This window comes from Chironomus tepperi, unplaced genomic scaffold, assembly GCF_022539635.2.
Source record: "Chironomus tepperi strain 1889 unplaced genomic scaffold, CSIRO-AGI_Ctep_v1 contig_84, whole genome shotgun sequence".
Classification (NCBI taxonomy): Eukaryota; Metazoa; Arthropoda; class Insecta; order Diptera; family Chironomidae; genus Chironomus; species Chironomus tepperi.
In genome coordinates, this window is record NW_027226206.1 from 896570 (window position 1) to 916287 (window position 19718).

General features: G+C 32.7%; 1 protein-coding gene across 5 annotated transcripts in view; it reads left to right on the forward strand.

Moving 5' to 3' along the window:
• The first annotated feature begins 736 nt into the window (after nt 1–736).
• The window catches only part of LOC139085856 (facilitated trehalose transporter Tret1-like), a 28896-nt gene continuing 9914 nt past the window's right edge, over nt 737–19718 (forward strand). For 2 of the 5 annotated variants that reach the window (XM_070634029.1, XM_070634034.1), the window contains exons 1-4: nt 738–871; nt 5108–5559; nt 7608–7845; nt 18874–18929. In XM_070634029.1, coding sequence (XP_070490130.1) covers nt 5552–5559; nt 7608–7845; nt 18874–18929 — 302 coding nt within the window. In that variant the 5' untranslated portion in view covers nt 738–871; nt 5108–5551. Of the gene's footprint in view, nt 931–5107; nt 5560–7607; nt 7846–18873; nt 18930–19718 lie in introns of all 5 variants that reach the window. The other 3 variants (XM_070634032.1, XM_070634033.1, XM_070634030.1) reach the window with 3 other exon arrangements.

Consider the following 19718-nt stretch of genomic DNA (forward strand, 5'->3'; position numbering starts at 1 on the left):
CTGCTGACTAGATTTCAAGAATTTCTGTCTATTTTCGGACGTCTTAGTTTTGTTCCTCAATATTTCAAAAAAAAGAAACTTTAATTTTAAAATACAAACTTTCTAAAACCTGCAAATTTATCAGTACATACATATTTATGCTCAGCCTAGCTGAAGCATCTCTCATTCAATGTGAATCTGCATGAATACAAACTATCCGCTCATGTTATCATCCTATAAAACACATACAAACTTAATTTAAAGCTTTTTTTTCTCCTCCAACTAAAGTCTCGCATTTTCTATACTGACTCTTTTTAAAATTAAAGATATTGAGAGTGAGGATGACTATTGACTCTTTAAAGTTCTCAGATTTACTTTACTCAATTCATTTGTTGACTCGCGCTCATACGCACATGTACGGGGGAAGCTCAGTTTTAAAAATCTGATCAAAAGATTGTGAGCTGGTGATAAAATCAATTACTTTCAAGTTAAACGTGCTATGAAGAGGATCGGTCGCGAATTAAAGGCTTGAAATTATTTTTTGTTAAGTTTGTTTGAAAAATAGTGTTGAAAAAATTAAAAAAAAATTGTTAAATATTTTGTTATAAATTTTATTAAAATAATCGTTAAAAAAGACTTAAAAATAATGAAAATAATAAATATTTTAAATATGTTTAATTTGAAAAATACAAAAAGTAACAAACATATGGTTTATAAAAAGACATAAAATTATTTTAAGTTAATTATGTGTTAAAGCTACAAAAACAGCTTTTAGTGAACCGAAGTGGATATTCCAAACTTGTATCTACTCTGAGTAAATTTATTAAATATTAAATGTCCAATTTAAAACAGCTGGAATAAAATATTGATAATAAGTGTGTTCAACGTCCAAGTAAATTACTTTATTTTTAAATAAAATAACTGATGTAGCTGTTTTAAAAATAAATAAAAGTATATGAAAACAATAAATTGATGTTTCTAAAAGTGTGGAAAATGATTCAATTTTTAAGGAGAATGAACTATTTTTAAAATGTGCTGATTATTGCTGAGTTGGCAAAAATACGTTATAAATAGTAAACGACAGATTGATGTCTAGTTAATGACCTGTTCTAACGGTTTTTGTATCACTCGAGATTGTGTTTATGGAATATAGGGTTTGTCCAAAACTGTTGATCTGCAGCCTTGGACGAACTAGAACAACGGTGGAAAACCTGTTTTAAGCCAAAAAAAATTAAGAATGTCATGAAGCAAATGTCATGTTCGCGGTTTTGATCGAGCATTACCACCAAGTGTGTTGCGAAAAATATAAGATTTCCCTCCATTGAACTTTAAGACACAGCCGCAATTAGCAGGCCTGCGTGTCTAAAACGTGTGAAACGCAAGCCTGTGGTTCTTGGTTGAATTCTCTTGAACTGCACAAATCGATTAAATTGATCAAAAATCCGATCCCAAACTTGCGCGACTTTTACTTAATTTTTAAGGTCGCAAATTCAATTAAATCCACCACAATGTCAGGGTCAGCACAGTCTGATGTCTGTTTTTGGACCGATTAACAGATTTGTGCTATTCAGGCCTTTTTTAAAAGTTTTAAATGCCTTGAAAATTGTTAAATTCAATGAAAATTCAAAAGTTTCAACCATAAAAATTCAAAAAATACCCAAAAAATATTCAAATTTGTCAAGATCTTCATTCAAAATCTTAATACATCGCGCAAGCGAAACTTGACAAATATAGCAACAATTTAACTAAATTGGTGAATTTTGTCACAAAATCTGTGTCAATTGGCCTTAATATTCCGGTGACTTTTTTTGATAACATCATCAAAATCTTTTCTCCAAATAGAAATGTCATTGTATCCATAAATAATGATAAACTTGAAAATGCTCAAAGTATCTTGTCGTTAACCTTTAAAATGTGTATCAACTTGAAATTTCTCAATGCAGATTAGTCATATTCTTGAGTAGCGATTTGAATTTAAATTTGCAGCTTCAAATCAATGTCTGATAATGATTAATAACCTTTAAAATTGTGACAAATTACGAATTTCACAATTTTTGTGTCCACGCGTCATTTTAAAGTACTCAAGACATAATTTTGCCTTATAACTGTAATAAAACCCAATCATTTTATCAGTCATACCAAAAATTTCAAGTGCTTAATCCAATGTTCAATTTCATTGATGAAAAAAACTCCAAACTCGTGACGATGACTATTAAAAACGACAAGAATATTCGTGTTTATTTGAGTTGATAAGACAGAAAAAGTTTAATGAGTTATTGACAGATGATGAGAATGTTTTTCAGAACCTACACGTGTTTGCACATAATTAGAACAAAAAATTTAAATCAATAAAGTTGAAATGTAGGTTGACACGAGTCAAAAAAGTTTTGATTTCATCAGAAAATTATGGATCTTCAATGATTGGCATAGTGCAATAGTTCAAATGGATGTCACGAGATGCTTAAAGCAGGAATTAATTGAAATTTTGCTAAAAAATAATGACTAAATGATTTTTTGATGTGTTGTCAAGTTTGTCACGAAATGATGCTCTGTTTTGAAGAACCAAGTAGCAGTCAATTGACGAAATTGATCAAATCCGCGAAATTGATCAAACTTACCAGTTTGACTTTTGGATAAAATTAATATTCGATGACAAAAGGCGCACTGCGATCAAATTCAACGATTGATCAAATTTGTCTTCACTTGAGATCGTTTAAAGTACTGCCGTCGGATCTTCTGATAAATTCAATAATGTCTGCGTATCGTGCTTCTTTAAATCCATGTTTTGGGTCGAAAGTCATTGACCTTGCCATCATCAACTTACCAGTGACGATCGACACTTGATTCTAGACTCAGAACAATACTTAAATCCACTTCAAAAATCAAGTTTCTTTGTCAATCCTCATAGTACAAATTTTAAACAGAAAAGTACAATGCGGCAATTACCACATGATTTTACGAAATGCATCATTGTATCATCAAAGCACTTAAGGATGACGTGTTTTCTCGAAATCTCGGTCCCGATAAATTTTTTTGATATCCCGCTGGATTTGACCCGGGATCAATCTCATCAAAAATCCCGATCCCGATCCCGATAGCGAGAAAGCATACTTAATACGGTAACTTAGCCGTGCCAAAGTCGTCAACACATTGTTCTATTCGGACTCAGATCAATATATGTTCCTCCCCATCCACAAATCTCAAAATCTGAAAACCCACAAACAAAACTTTCCATCACACTTCCAATTATTAACTCTTTCGTGACTTCATTCATACCAAAAACAAAATTTTCCCCATTCCCATATTCACTTCAAAGACTTTGTTAAAATTTAAATGAGAAACCTTGTCAAATGCGAATTTACGTCATTTGTGACATTTATGATAATAATGAAAAGACATTTAATTAACAATAATCAAATAACAAGTCTATAATCGAGTGAGACAAACAATATTGTTCTGAATAATTAGACAAACAAATAAACAATTAAGTTGATACAAAAGCTAGTAAAAGAATTAAATTACGTCAAATTGAAAGTGCTGCTAATGATCCATTAAGTAATTGACTAAAAATCAATTAATAAATTCACGTCAAGTGCTTCCGAAGTGTGGATTTTGTTGCCAATTAAAGTCTCATAATCTATGAATTGATTTATTGAAGGTGGTTTTGGCTATAAAGGAATGGAAATCACTTGTCAAATATTACACGTAATAAATTATCCAACATTACTCAATACATTGTAAGAATTTATGATCTATCTGTTTTGAGTGGTCTAATTAGGAAGTTAACTGTTAAAACTATAAAGTCATTCAAAATTGATTTAAGATAAGGATTTTTGATATTGGATCAATGCGCTTCCTTGTGATATAAAATATGTTCATGTTGAAGTGCTTTTGAAAATATGTAGGTGGGATAAAGCTATAGATTTATATAGTTTTTGGGATTTAGTTAGTTGAAGTGGTTCGGTGACTTAGTGGTGTTGTTATTTGGAACTTAATCATTGCACACCACCCAACGATGATGGGTTCGAGATTTGGGCTTGAGAAACTTTTCACACGTCCTTTTTGGAATGCAACGCACTGAAAACGCGTCTCACGTCAGCCTATGAGGATTAAAGTCGATCCTATCCTTCCAAACCTTCGACAAAATCAAGATATTAAAGGGGTGTTGGACATTTGCCCACTGATACTTGCCCACTAACACATTAGCACACTGGCATTTTCCCTTTGGTGCAAAAGCCCACCGGTACATATGCCCACTGGAACATATACTCACTAATAGATATATCCACTGGTACATATGGCCACTGGTACTTATGCCCACAGATATATAAGTCCACTGGTAAATATGCCCAATGGGTCGATTGTCCACTGGTACAAAAATCCACTAGATCTGTCGTGTTTTGTATCTAGTCGAGTTGACTTGAATCGGCTTTTGCATACAAAATTTCGAGTCGACTTCGAGCTCTGTTAAAGATTTTGGAATCAATTTCAGATTAATTTCCGAATTTAACGTTATGGCAAAACTGGTGTTTTTTAGGGGGTAATTCAAACCTAAATCTGAAACGTTCTTAAACCTGCATCATTACTTTTATGCTTCTAAATTGATTAGGTAGGATAATTTTTAAGGATTTAAGGTACGTTTCAGGATTGTGGATAGCAAAACAACTCTGGCATTGAGTAATTCGTAAGAAAATCAGTTAAACTTTGGTTGAATGCTTAAGATAAATTATACTAAACTAATAAATCTTCACATTAATTCTCCTTAATCTGATTAAAATTGACACAATCCTTCAAAGCAAATAATCATTTTTAAACACATTGAATAATTTTTCCGGCAACAAAGTAATTCCTAAGCATTCCTTCAATTGTTGCTTAAAACAAAAAAAAAACTAGAAACAACTTTAACTTTTTTCATATCATTTCCATTTATTGTGGAAATAAAAAGCAAATCTACAAAAAAAGGGAAGGAAAATCCTCAAAAAACTTTATGTGAATCTTAAAAGAATTATTTTCCACACAGCTTAAGCATCTACTTAGTGGTTTTCATATATTCAGCTGCACAGAACAACAATATGTAGACAAAAAATCTACAACACAAGTAACAACTTTCTGTTTTTTTTTTATAAAGTATAGAATTTTCAAAAGCAGTGAATAAGCATAAACCGAATAGCATTATAACTCAAAGGCTCAAGTGTGAAAGAAGATTTGTGCTGTATATGTGAATACAATTCTATAAATAACGAGGCATCGAGTTTGAAGTCTCAGATTTTTTTTTGTTATTGTGTTTCAAGTGTCCTCGCAAAACTTTCAATTGTTTTCGTAAAGGAAGAAGTTGCCACAAGCAGCAAAAATCAGAAACAAAAGTTTAAGGATTTGACACAAAGTGCTTTCTACCTCCTCCTCGGCAACAAACTCCTTCTGGTATTTTACATCATTTTCTATAAATAAGGACATATAGCGGAAAGTGACAAACAAACGGGAAGTAACAGCATTGTACTTTATACTTGCAAGATACAAAGAAGTAAAAACCTAAAGTACAATACAAGTAGCTGAGAAACCATAAGCTTCAACAATGGCAATGTAAAGCTCCTTTTCTTGTTCACTTTTTTTTCTCATTTTCTTATTTACTTTTTTTTTGTTATGTTCAGAATTTTCTCGCATGAAAATTTCTTGTTATTCCTTTTTTTATTTTGGAAAATCGTCTAGAGTGCTTCGCGTGGGTTTTTAAAATTTCTACTTGAGGATATAGCTGAAAATAAACTTAATTGAATGAGTTTTCAGGGAAGTTTTCATTCCCAAAAATAAAATTCTTTGGATAAAGTTGAATAAAATTTTTGATTAAACTTTAGAAGATTAAGAAAAATTCAGAGAAATGAAGAGATGAAGTAGATGTAGATATGGAATGGGACTTCTAAGAATATACTCGGAAGGCATACTACATAGAAATGTCTCAAAATCCGGGATTAGACCAGCTTTACTCTGGTGCTAAGAAGAATTCGATGAAATTCGACCTCAAAACCTAGTCAAGTCAGCTAGGCGCTGGATTTTCAGTCATTTCTACGTCTTGTACTTTCCGAGGTAATTAACTAAGTAAGTTTGGTTAGAAGTAAAGCAAATCATTTCCTTTGTGTCCCTTTGTGGTGTATTGGTTTGCAAAAATGCCAAACTCACTTACTTTGCTGGCCGTACAGATGAAGTGTGATCCATGGCCTCCCTCAGTCGGTTCCTGAAGCTGGCTCTACCGCTTGCCAATTACCAATTCCAAGTGTGACACTATCTCTATCGACAGCTTCCTTCCATGAGTTCTTTGGCTAAAATGCCTAAAAAACCAAAAAATTCAAAATATTTTAATTACACAGTGACTTATAGCCAATTAGAACATGATTTTGATACTTAAGAAGGAACTTTAGGTTTAAGGAAATAAGCTAATACCTTTAACAGCTTAATCTGAAAGAGAATAGCATCCGCGGCTCTTAAGATTAACATCCCGGACGACACCCGGCATGAAAAAGACGCAAAATAGCATTTACATGATAGTGTGACTCTTGCATGGGGCTGGATTTTGTCGAATTTGACTCCAAACTAGAGTTTTGCCTGCATGCGGATTCTATTTTTCGACTTTTGCATGTCCTATCCTAGCTAGGCAATGAGCGTGCTCTCAACAATAGAGTATATTAAGGGAAGTGCTCATAAGCATGTTTAACTAGCATATTTAAGCTGAGCAAGCACTTTTGATCATGAATTTTGCTTCTTAGAGACGAGTATTGTGATGAATTGGCTATCAAGTAATTTAATTCTGCTTCAAAGTGGAAGTGACTTTTTGCGTCGAAAGAAATTCTGCAGATGCAAAAAGTCACAATTGTTCAAAGCATCGATACTTAAAAAGCAATTTCGGATTATCGTTGATCGATTTTTCGCTTTAGAACTGTTAAGAACCTTCAACTTTTAATAATTCGCTACCAATCATCTCTTAAAATCGTTCCCTAATCATCCCTCGACCCCTCATTCACTCCAAAGAACATGATCAGTTTAAATAGCTTTAAATCCCCTTTAAAAACAGATTTATGTCAGTCAATTGGCGATGCTTAAATAATTTTAAGTATTGTGCTACTCAACTGATTACCTAACCCAGTTCCATTGCCAGCAAATTTCAAAAGAAGCGTGAATTTCTCGCGAAAAACATAATCTTCTTCCTCATTTCTTGTGCTGTACACTTCCTTTTCCCTTATTTATTTTATATTTTTGTACAAAAAATTTATTTTTTCGCTTCCTTTATGTATGTTATGTATATACATAAATACATTTAAATAGCTGTCAACAGCAATTTTCATTGCGCAAGAATGAGGAAGAAAATCTCAAATTAATGACACTGTTGGAGCACTCTAGGCACATATCCAATTCTTCAATGTCAGCAGCCAGGAGTAAAATTAATGATACATTTCCATTAATTGGTTGAAATGTGATTATTTATTCGTTCCTTTTCTAATTTTTCTCTTTTTTTCTCATCTCTCTCACTCTGTGGCACTGTATGTATGTATATTAATGACTTGATACTGATTGATGTTATATGCATATCTTGCCTACCTACCGACATCATCATCATTATAATAACGACGAAAAATATACAGCAATAATTGCGATCAATTCACCAACGAGTGTGAAAAAGCTTCATTAGACAGCAACAGCGACACAAGAAGTAAAAAGTTCAAAATTATTAATATCAATCAAATGACGAGTGGTGATGGCAGTGAATATCAACAGAAAAAGACACAGTTAATTGAGATTGACAAATTAATAAATAACAGCGGTAATGAAAATGGACCAAAAGATGGAAAAAAATCATCGAAAATTGGCGTTTGGCATCAGGTGAGGAAATGCTTTCATTTTTTTTTTTTTTGCTTTTCTTTCGTATTTTGTGCTCTTTTGCCTTTTTCCTTCGTTTCCTTTTCTGTCGCAAACTTTTTTCCGTATTTTGTAGGGAACTTTTTAAGGGCTTGATGGGTAGGGAGACTATAGTTTGTCAGTTTGTCTTTTAAAAGTACGAAAGACACCATAGCTGAGATTAAGTGGCTTAGTTGTGTAATGACTTCATGATGTTGTACTTAGGGATCATATTTTATCAATTCTAGGCTGAGAAAATTGTTGATTGTCGCTTTATCGTGTCGAAGATACTTAAAATGAAGTTTATACCATTTCTTGGCTGTTACAGGCAGTAATTTCATTCAAGAGATGATTCGTACCATAGTCCATTCGTAAGCCATTCGTACCCAATAAGTAAAGTTTCTAAATTCTTAATATCCAAATGGAATTGAGCTATCCAGAGATCTCTAATAGACAATAAACATTCTTATCTGAATGAGCATGTTCATGAATATATTCAACCAATATAATTAAACATGCTCAATTTTGGGACCATGCTCATAGTCTTGTTTCTTATTTGTTCAAGAAATTGGCTCAATTCTCCCTCAAAAGTCCATAATTCTCACCGACAATGAACTATCCCTAACATACAAGCATATGCTCAATGAGCACTTTATGGTACCAATAAGCATACTCACTAAGTAGCATAAGATGCCTAGAATTCTTAATTTTATACCCTAACATACAAGCATATGTTTGTGTTATTTGCATGTTTGCGATATTAATGAGCATACTCACTAGGTACCTTACCACACTTACTGAGCACATGATTGTTTGTTAAGGTGTACAATTGAAAATCCCAAAAAGACACTCCATTCACAAACCAGCAGTAACTCCTCTACTCGTATGTCTTTCATAAAAACTCCCTTCATCTTAACACGGCTGCTTTTGGACATCGCTTTATTTGATGGTACATAGCTTCTAGCGAGAAACTTTTTCATTCGCTTTTTTTTCCTCCTCTCTTTCGCACTTAATGAATGTTTTTTGGTGGTGCTTTTAACAGTACCAAATGGCAGTAACAAGAAAAGAATTTTCTTCCCTCATTCTTAATAATTTTTTTTTTGTCGAAATTTTCTTCTTTATGAATTTTTTTTTTCGAGAGAATATAAAGAAAGTTGAAAACTTTTTTTTGCTTTTCATTTATGCTGTAGGTTTTTTTTTCTTATTTTTTGTTTTGAATGCCTACTTATTTCATGTCTTTGAGGAGGTTTTTTGGTGAAAATATGATGAAAGTTTTGTGAGGCTTTTGGTCTGTTTGTATCCAATTAAGTTGGGATTATGGATGGATTTCTAGGACTAAATCATATTTTAAATGAATATTATTTAGATGACCTTCTAAGAATTGGGTTATAAGTGTCATTGAGGGGGATATCCTGAGGAAAATTAGAAAATTCAATTCTAATTTATGGTAATTACTTCACTGGGGTTACAAACTCATTCAACAGCTTACTTGCATGAGTTTTTTGGGTGTTATACTTCCTGACTTCACTGATCGTACAGATCAATTGTGATTCATGTCCGAGTGGACAACTTGACATAGATTCTGCTTAATAACTAGACCTGTGGTTGACTAATGTCATATTCACAGGACAGTTCCGTAAAATATGTCATTAGATAATCGTAGGTCTAATTATTAAAAAAATAAACATTAGCTTTGCAGACCTTAAGGTCCATTGCTGCGCGTTTATATGCGTCTAGGTCTAGTTATTAACTTAATATGATTGTCATGTTGTCCACTCGGGATGGCTTCCTTCAGATGGTTCCTGAAACTGGCTCTATTGCTGACCAATTGCCAATGTTAAACGCAGTACTGTCTTTGACCAGGTCAGCAATTAATTGCAGCCATCAGTTATTAATTAAAGCTTTTAATTAGCTAAAAGTCAGCTATTAATTGCAGAAATGCTATCAACAGCTTCTTTCCATGAATTCTTTAACAGTCATCTTGATCTTTTGCTATCTACAAAGTCCAAGACATTTTTTAAATGAGCTTCTTCTTAGGTCTTCTTAGAGCAGGCTTAGCCCACCGACCCTTGTTCACTTTGATTCGTTTTACCATTCAAACTACAAAGTCAGCTTAATTGCCTTCCTTGAAAATTCAATTCAATTCCTGAAAACATCATTATTAGCAATTATGAATTTTGCAGAATATTACCCTAGAATCCCTAGAAAATAGAAAATTTCTTACTATTTCCATTATATCACTGATTGCACGTACTGCTTAACTACAACATCAATTAGATTCATCAACATGAATCACCCATCTTACCTTAACTTATTAATGAATAGCAGAGACAAAAGCTGTAATTAATGATTCATTCAGGAACAAGAAATTTTCTGGTTTTTCAGCCTGAATTGAACGTAATTACAATCTATTCCCCAAAAAAGTATTTCCCTTGCCTTGATGATGTAAAGAAAAAAATTCTTTTCACGCTCACTTTTTGTTGCTCATCCATAGAAAGTTACATTCTTTTTTTTTTCTTGTGGTAAAATGAAGGCAGGCATAGTAAGGAAGAAAAAATTTTTAATGATTAAAACTGACACTGAAGTTAAGGAAAAAAATGAGAAAACAAGAAGTGAGGAAGGTAAGCAGCACAAAAAAAAAATATGTACGAAAAAATTTTAATGAAAATTTTTCTCCACACAAAAGTGACTCAACACAATTCTTTTTTGTTGTTACCCAGCCTGCTTTGCCTACCTTTAATGCTGTCAGTCTTTTTTTTTGTGCAATCTCATTTTAATTTTTAATACTTTTTAAGTTGGTAAGGATGAAAAAATATAAATTGTGTGGGGATGATGGAGAATAATGAAATTTTGACGAGATTGATAAGCATGAGCAGCTGTTGTCCTTAATATTAAAGTGCGTTCTTTGTTAAGAATATATTTAAATTAATGCAAAATTTATGGAAATTTTGAGAATTTTTTTGGACTTGTGGATTAATAATTTTGATGTAATAGTATGTCAATGACGTCTTTAGAGTCAATAAATTTAAGAAAGGGGCTGTTTCTTTGTTACGTTCAAGGAGGAGAGTAAGGGGTCCAGATTCAATTTCAACTAAGTATCGTAATATGTGAATGGTCGCTGAGAACCTACTCATCTACTTATGACATCTAATAAAGTTGATAAAAGGTCTACAGAACTCGTTTGCATTCGATCGTCACTGTTAGTTTAGCCCTATTTGCATTCTGTTGCTGCTTTTGAACATGTTGTGTTTGGAGGTTGTATATTGTAAATCTCACCATTTCTATACTGATTGGGTTACTAATCTTCAGACAGGGCTGTTTGGATTGGCTTTTAATATATGCTTTCAAGTAAATATCTTAGCTTAGAGCTTGGATGTCAGTTGTGCATTTATTAGTAGCAGAAAAAAATACTCGAAGGTATCCTTTGGACAATTGTACAGCTTCAGATTCAAACTTTGGCTTCCCCAATTCCTCTTTGTCGAAGTGCAGCGATTATGCATACTTACTTACTTCACTGGCGGTACATATCATCTGTGATTAATGGCCTCTCTCAGTTGGCGTCTAAAACCGGTTCTCTTGCATCGCTGACTGCTCTTTGTCAGTTTCCAATACCAATAGCTTAATAATCTCTATCATGAGTTTTTTTCGAAGAATATTTTGGAGGATAGCAATTATACAGTGCTGTACAAAGGAATCATGACATATAAAACTGTACATTTTGGTACTCTAAATAAAAGACAATCCTAACCAACAACAACAAAAGCAAAAAACACCATAAATGCTGTAAAATTTCCATTAAAATCGATCAATTGAGTAGAAGCAAAAAAATCAATTTTTTACAAAAAACAGTCAACATTTTCACCTTATATTCTATTACTATCATGTCACACTGCTTCAAGATAAAATAAAATGGAATTTTTTTAAAATTTCTCAAAAAGGGAGAATTTGTTCAAGATGACAATTCCGTATCGTGCTAGAATAAAAATAAATAAAGTTTGCGAGAAGAAGCAAAAAAAAAAATGGGAAAATTTATTTTTCAATAAAAAATGTCATTTGAATTTCGTTCCTTTTTTCCCACAATCTTTCAATACTTCCGAAAAAATGTTGCCGCTACACATTTGTGTACATCTACATAGAAATAACGTCGTGGAAGAGGGAAATCGATCAATGTATCTGCCATACGCACCTTTTCACAATGTCATTGAATGTGATTTGATATATACCGTAACGTAGCATTTCACATCTGTCGATTTTCCTTACCCGCGAGCAAATATTTCATATCAAACTATAAAGAGATGTAAAAATATCGTAAAAAAAATTTTTTTTTCCTTCTTGTGAAATTGTTGATAAAATAAAGATATATCAAAAGTTTTAGGGGGTGTTTGTCGTTGCTACTGCTGGTGTATGAATCCATCAAAATTCTATATGACTGCGGTATAAAAGGTAATTTTTTTTTTTTGTTAAAAAGTGCACAAGCACATGCGAAGAGGAAAAAAGGTGAAGACATATCATGGAATCATTATCGTAAAACGAACTGCTTTGTGGGCATGGTGTGGAAATTTTGTCAGAATTTGGCCTGAATTTGAGTGTTTTTGGTCTTATTAGGAGGTTGATATGGGTTGCATTCATATTTTACTGCATATTAGATCCATTAAAGTCCATTTAATATCTTAAAATTATGAATCTAAGTCACAAGACTGTTAAGAGCATCTACGTCAATTTAACATGATTTTGTAGGTTGCTAGACATCTATGCTAGCTAAATTCTCAAACAGACAAGGAGCATGCTCATGAGTATACTCATAAAATTGAGCATTCACAATTATATTGATATTAAGGACCCTCATTTAGGTGAGAATGCTCATCATCTGTTAGGGACCTAATGAAATCCATCTGAAATCAATCCATTTTCCCTATCAATCCATAAAGTCCCATTCATTAAAATCTCCTAAAATTTACCACCAATTTTCCATCAAATTCTGACAAAATTCACCCTAAAGGTACTTTACCCGTCATATACATTCATTGATGTTATCTGCAGTTTTTTAGCGACTGCAAGGCATGAAGTATCTGCCTAATATAAACTCATAAATCATCATCTGAATCATCACGACAACGTGAAATGTTGTAAAAAGTATAAACGTATACACCGTAATGTACATATTATTTTCTGGCAAGATAGAAGCAATGAATTTGGGTGGATGAAAATACTTTTTTGATAAATTTAAGCTTTTTGCGATGTAGGATGTAAGTTTAAAGGAGATTTTGAATTTTAAAGGTTTTTAGAGATGGTTTTTTAGTTGACATGCTCATCAAGAACCATTTTCAAGCTTTTAAAGTAGCAAATTTGGATATGGATACCTAAAATCCTCAAAAAAATCATGTTCTAGTTCAAAAACGCAGCTCAATCTCTCAAGGCTCACTTAAAACGATGAATTTTATCTAAATGATCACATAATTCAGCACAATAAATCTTTGATAACGACCCATACATCACATTTCCTTTTCTGGTAACCTTCACGTCGTAAATTCGTAGAAATTTCACAAATCGCCGAAAATTTATTCCATTAACCTTCACAAAAAACACCTTCAAACTCTAAATTCGACATCAAGGATAAAGAAAAGTACAAAAAAAGACTTCCACAAAATTCATTTTAAGGTCACTCAATTTTTGATTACGACAACCTACACGCAATGACCTTCTTACAATCATTGGATAAATAAAATTTTAAAACTTCTTCCTCTTTTCACTTCGCATACTTAAAATTTATATTATATTATTTGTACTCCAATTTCGGACCTTGACCTCACACAAAGCATCGTGTAGCCTTCTCAATTTTGTTGTGACAAAATGATTATCATATTTATAGAATGCATGATACAATCTCATTCAATTTAGTTGAAAATTTTTCATTTTTTCTTATTATTATGACGATTACTATCTTATGCTGATGATGATGATGTATGTATGTCATCAAGCATATGAAATGCTTTGAAACAGCTGATGATATAAATTGTCTCGTCTATTATCATGCAACAATGAAAGTTTTTTCTTCTTTTAAGTGATCTTTTTTGAGATATTTGTACTTGAATTTTTGATTTTGACGGACTGAGTATTTAGTTGACATTAGATTCATTTCCTTGTAATCTATGGTATAAACTACATTGTATCTGTACAACATATGCTAGCTATTATGCAAATTGAACAAAAATTGATAAAATCTGACGAAATGACGACCTAGCGCTAACAGACTTTGTAGAAGCTCATGAGTATACTCACAAACTTTAGCTGTAATGATAAAGTCAAGATTTAATATCACGAATAGCACAAATCGGTTAATCGATCCTAATATTGACAACAGACTGGCGTTTAAATCAAATTTGCCACCAAAATTTAGTAATGCCGACTTGGAGTCGGATTATGGATCGATTAACTGAGTTTTCTATTCGAGTGTATTCTTGAATACGTTCCTTAGGTGAATGTGCTCTTGTTCTTCTAGTCCTTAACATTTTGGGTATTAATTGGCATTAAACCCTCTGGTACAAGAATGATTTTCTTCAAAAACATTTAGAAATCATTCATGAAGGAGATTTTGTAGCTAAGTCTATTCTTTCAAGTACTCATTCCGATACAGAGCTCAGTCACCAGTGATACATTTAGTGGTAACAAGGGATACCATGAGAAGGGATGCACTTGAAATTTGGTTAGCTTCGGAATCAAATTGCGGATTCATCAATCTCTCAATACATGAGTTAAATAAAGGAATCCAAAAGACTTTCAAAAGAAGCTTTGTGTCGCTCTGAATAGTAATCAGGCTTCCATTTTTGAATGTTCTTCTTCTCAGTCTTTTCAGAAACTTCATCCATAATTTTATAGGTCTCTATTTTAGATCTTTATTAAAAATTCAGCCAAATGTGACTGAATCCTGAATTTTAATTCAATCTACATTTAGCAGCAACAAAAAAATGCGCCATATACCCACAATTCCTACCTAAAATCCTCAAATCATTTTCTTCCATATAAAAAAATTTCATCATGCATAGCTAGAAATTCCCTTGGAAGCAATAAATGCTCACTTTAGTCTGTAGTACTCACAATGTCACGCTATTGATAATGATGTGTCGTGTCTCTTACTCACTCACTCATGTTCCTTTTTAAAAGTATGAAAAATGCTTGTAATTTTATCATTAAATAGCGTCTCACACTTTGTGCAAAACTGACATTAAGAGCATTTTCATGAATGAATGAATATATGTGAGAAATGAGAAGTTTGATAACCGCATAATGATCGTATATTTTTCATTTTTAGCGTAAATGCTTTTGAGAATCATTTTCATATTTTTTTTCAAGTTTCTTCCGTGCACCATGCAATGCTAAATATTCTTAAAAATTGATTTGAATGTCAACAGTGACAACGAGGAGTCACACGTGTGAGACATGTAATTATGTCAAGCTTTTATGAATTTTTAATTATTTATTTGCTGCTTCCATTTTTGGACAGCTGTAAAATTGAAAAGTGTCATGTTTTTGCTTTGATAGCTACAAAGACCTTAGAATATTGATTTGATGATGTCAGTGACTTGACGTGGATGATTACGTTCAATTCTCTTTATGCTTTTGTAATTTTGATCAATTTTTATTCAGACTGTGGGGAATTTTGAGGGTGTCTGGGTGGGGTTATGAACTTTTTGTGACTTTTTGCAAACTTTAATTAAGATTTTTATGGAATATTGTCAAATTTGATGCTTAAGTAGTCAAAATGTAATTTGGGAGCTTCAACTTCCTCACAAATCATCACCATAACTAGTTTACACTTCATTCATATCACGTGAATTGAATTTATCATAATATTCATATCAAAATGCGCGCATAATACTTAAATTGAATTTAATATTCTCGTGTCATATTATTCCTACAATATGAAGAGATAAAAATCTCTAAATTGATTCGAGTCAAAACAAACAATTAAAGTTTCACTCCCACGTCTCAATTCAATGATGTCGGATATGATTTGCTTGCCTGCTGCTTTAGTATTCTCATACTTTTTTTGCTTCCTTTTGTAAAAATTTGAATTGACATTTTGTGACAGTTATGAAACATTATTGGAAATGATAGCTAGAAATGTATTCACACAGGATTTCAAGGTCACTAAATCCATGAAATTTGATAATAATTGATGAAAAATAATCGGACATAAATGCCAGTTTTGATGCTTTCTGTAAAATAATGATAAATATTTTGGTGTGAATATAACAATTATATGCTTAATAGATTTATTTATTTTCATTTTAAATATGTACAATTGATTGCGGACCAATTAAGGGCAATGAGAAAGAAATTGTAGTTAATGAAATTTTCATGGTTACAAGAAATGAAGTGCATTCACATTCTGTGATATTTATTTACCCTCAATTGATGGCATAGTAAAAAATGGGTTTATTGGTGTCAATATTCAATTGAGTTGAGAAAAACATCTCGAAGTGTCGTAGTAAATGCTATCTTGAGGGACACATCGTGACAATGACGTTGTGGAATCATTCGTTCTTAGTCAAAACACATTCAAATGTTAAGGCAAAGAGTTGTCAGTGTACTTAGGGCCAAGATATAGTCAATAGTCAATTTTGGTTGCCAGAATCTTGATTCTAAGAATTCTATCGCTTCGTCGCTAGTAGCAACAATTCAATGTTTGGTCATGACTTCATATAACTTATTTACTTACTTTGCTGGTCGGAAAGATCATTTGTGATCGATGACCTGTTCTTTAGACGTCTCCTAAAGCTGGCTCTTTCGTTGGCTTCCGTCTGCCAATTGCCGATTCCAAATGCCCTGCTATCTCTATCAACAGCTTCTCTCCATGAGTTCTTAGGCTTTTTTTTGCATTCTTTTACCATCAACATAATTTGACTTAAAGACCCTATTTGACGGGGCTTCTTCTTGACAACACGTCCTGCCCAACGAAGCCTGTTTACCTTAATTCTTTTTGATCAAATAACGGTTTTTCTAAATATGATCATTCGATCGTCGTCACAAATCCTTGTTAAATGTCATCGCCATGACTCATGATATGTCACTTAGAATAGTTAAAATTTGACTTTTTAAAGAAATCCTGAAAAATCTACACCTTGTGACATTCTAAACGGCATATGCCATACAATGAAATCCTAAAATTCTATTAGTTTGCATCCACTAATAGCTTTAGACATTTTTGTCTAAAAATATAACTACTATGTCCTTAATCGAGCCATACAAATTACATATTAGACATTTTATTTGATCATATGACACATAATTCGACAGAAGTGTGTCAAAATCCATTAACTAAACTAAATATGTCTCTTAAGAACCCCACATATCACTATTCCAGTCTCATTCCTCTACTCCATAATATCCCATCACCATACAGTACGTTTATATTTATTGGAAATATATTCTGAAAAGTAAGAAATGTAATGCTGTAACTGAGAAAAAGGGAGGAATGAATAAGAAAAAATAAAGAAAAATTGACATTTTCAGTGAAATGAAGGCACACAAAAGAGAAAAAAAAAATAAAAGAAAAGCAAGCAAAACTTAAATGATTGTGTAACATTTGGCGTGATTGTGAACTTTATGAATGTTACATTTTCGTCGACAGGACATTGTATTTTTCGATATGAAAAGAATGGGAACATAAAAATGAGAAAAGAAGGAATTGGCATTTATTTCATTTCATTTTTCATTTCTCTAGAATATGGAGAAGGTCTCGACTCGTTGTTAGTGGGGAATATATAGAAAAGGACAGCATAGGAAATTTATTTTTATTACATGACATATAGAAATTTTTTTTTCACAGAAGTAACATGAATGTCATGTGTCCTTATAAAATAATATGAAAGTTAGGTATGGAAATGTTTAAGGTTGTGACATGATAACGCTTTTGTGTACGAGGATGATAGTTTGTTTATATGATTGAATATCATTCTTGGAAGTTCGCTTTAGTTATATGTTGAATATTCTCGATGGAACAGACAAGGAGCTTGCTCTTGATGATCAGGAGAGTATGTATTCAGGGGATAGGGAAAGCTAAGTTTGAAGGTCCGTTTCTTTTTCGAAAAATTCTTAAATCCGCTTGGGTTTTTCAACTTTATTTAAATTTAATTGATTAAATTGAATTATAGCAATTAAGCATAGTCATAAGCACTTTCATTTAAATGAGTATACTCATTGTCTGATAGAGCCGAATTCAACAGTTTGCCGGCCAGGCTACTATTTGCTTACTTCGCTGGTCGTACAGATCAATTGCGATCCATGACTTTGCTCAGATGTCGTCTGAATTTGGCTCTATCGCTGGCTTTCACTTGCCAATTTCCCATCAATGTCCAATATCAGCACTATTTCTATCAACAGCTTCCTTTTAACAGTTCTTTGGTCGTCCACGAGTTCTTTAACCATCCAGAAATTCAAATTTGAAAACCTTAATTAATGGAACTTCTACAGGACTCATAATAAGAGCTGATCAGATATCAGATACTTTGTGTATACTTAAGAACCGAAATCTCGAATTTACCCTCAAAAACCACAATTTGTCAACCAAAACTTCCAACCGAGAAAGTCGCATTAAAGCAATTAAAACAAACGATTAAAGGAACTATTCAGGAAGTCCAAAAAAAAGAATATGCAAGAAATCCGTAAAATTTTATGGAAGTAAATATGCGGAGGTAATCACTCAGTCAGCAATGCGCATTGAGTATGGCAAAATTGAATATCCATAAATATAATGAGTTGTCAATAACCGTCGTAAGCTCATTGTCCATTTACGATAACATCGAACATGAACTTCACCATTGACCAATGTCATTCACTAGTTTAACATTTAAAGTCATGGCATTTCACTGGCATTGAAATGTCTTCTGCCTGCTTATTTTTTAATCTTTGAATTAATTTTAATTTTATTCATATATGGTCAATAAAGCACAGTGATATCTACTTAACATTTCTCATTTTTTAATATCAACACTCTCAAAATGTCCATTGCAGATTTTAATGACAGGCGCAATCTTATTGCTTGCATGTTCGGCTGGAATGCCTATTGGGTGAGTAAAAATATGACTTTTTTTTCATTTCCCATTTTTTTATTATTATTTCTGGTGATATCATACAATGTCACGAAGGGCTTTTGTCTGTGACATTTATCGTTATCAACAGCAGTTGGTGCAGAACTTTTACTTTTAATTTTGAAATGTCAAGAATTTTTTTTTGTAAGAAATTGACTTCTTACTTTTTGTTTGATATGGGGATACATTTTGGTTGACTTATTTGCAGTCATAGTGAAATTAGAAATGTCAAATTTTTGAGGATATGAAGCAGTATTAATATAGTATTTTTCGTGGGTATGGTGACATGCGTGCAGAGTTGGTATGACTTCAATAAGAAGGCGCCCTAACTGAATTCCGGACTCCATAGCTTAAAACCAATTTTTTCAACAACCTTTACACCGAAAATCTATGAAAAATGCAATTATGTATGGAACTTCACAGACTCCGTTGGACTTTACTCCATTGAAGGCGACTCCCAGAGTCCGGACTCCCAAAGTCCTGCCAACTCTGCAAACAAGATCGCTTTATGGAATATGGATGCTTTTATGGAATGTGATGTATCAATTTGGTCAAAAAATAAGGAATAACTGAAACTGAAAGGAATAACTGAAATGTAAGAACTAGGGTTTATTCAGTCTTCAGCCTTGGACGAACTAGAAGATGTAGTCAACTTCCATAGGTTTGCGAATCTGCAATTCGGGAAAGGCTGACATGCGATTTTTATATAAATACATGAAAGTCCCAGCCTTATGAGTTGGAAGCACTGCGATGAACAATCTGTTGTAC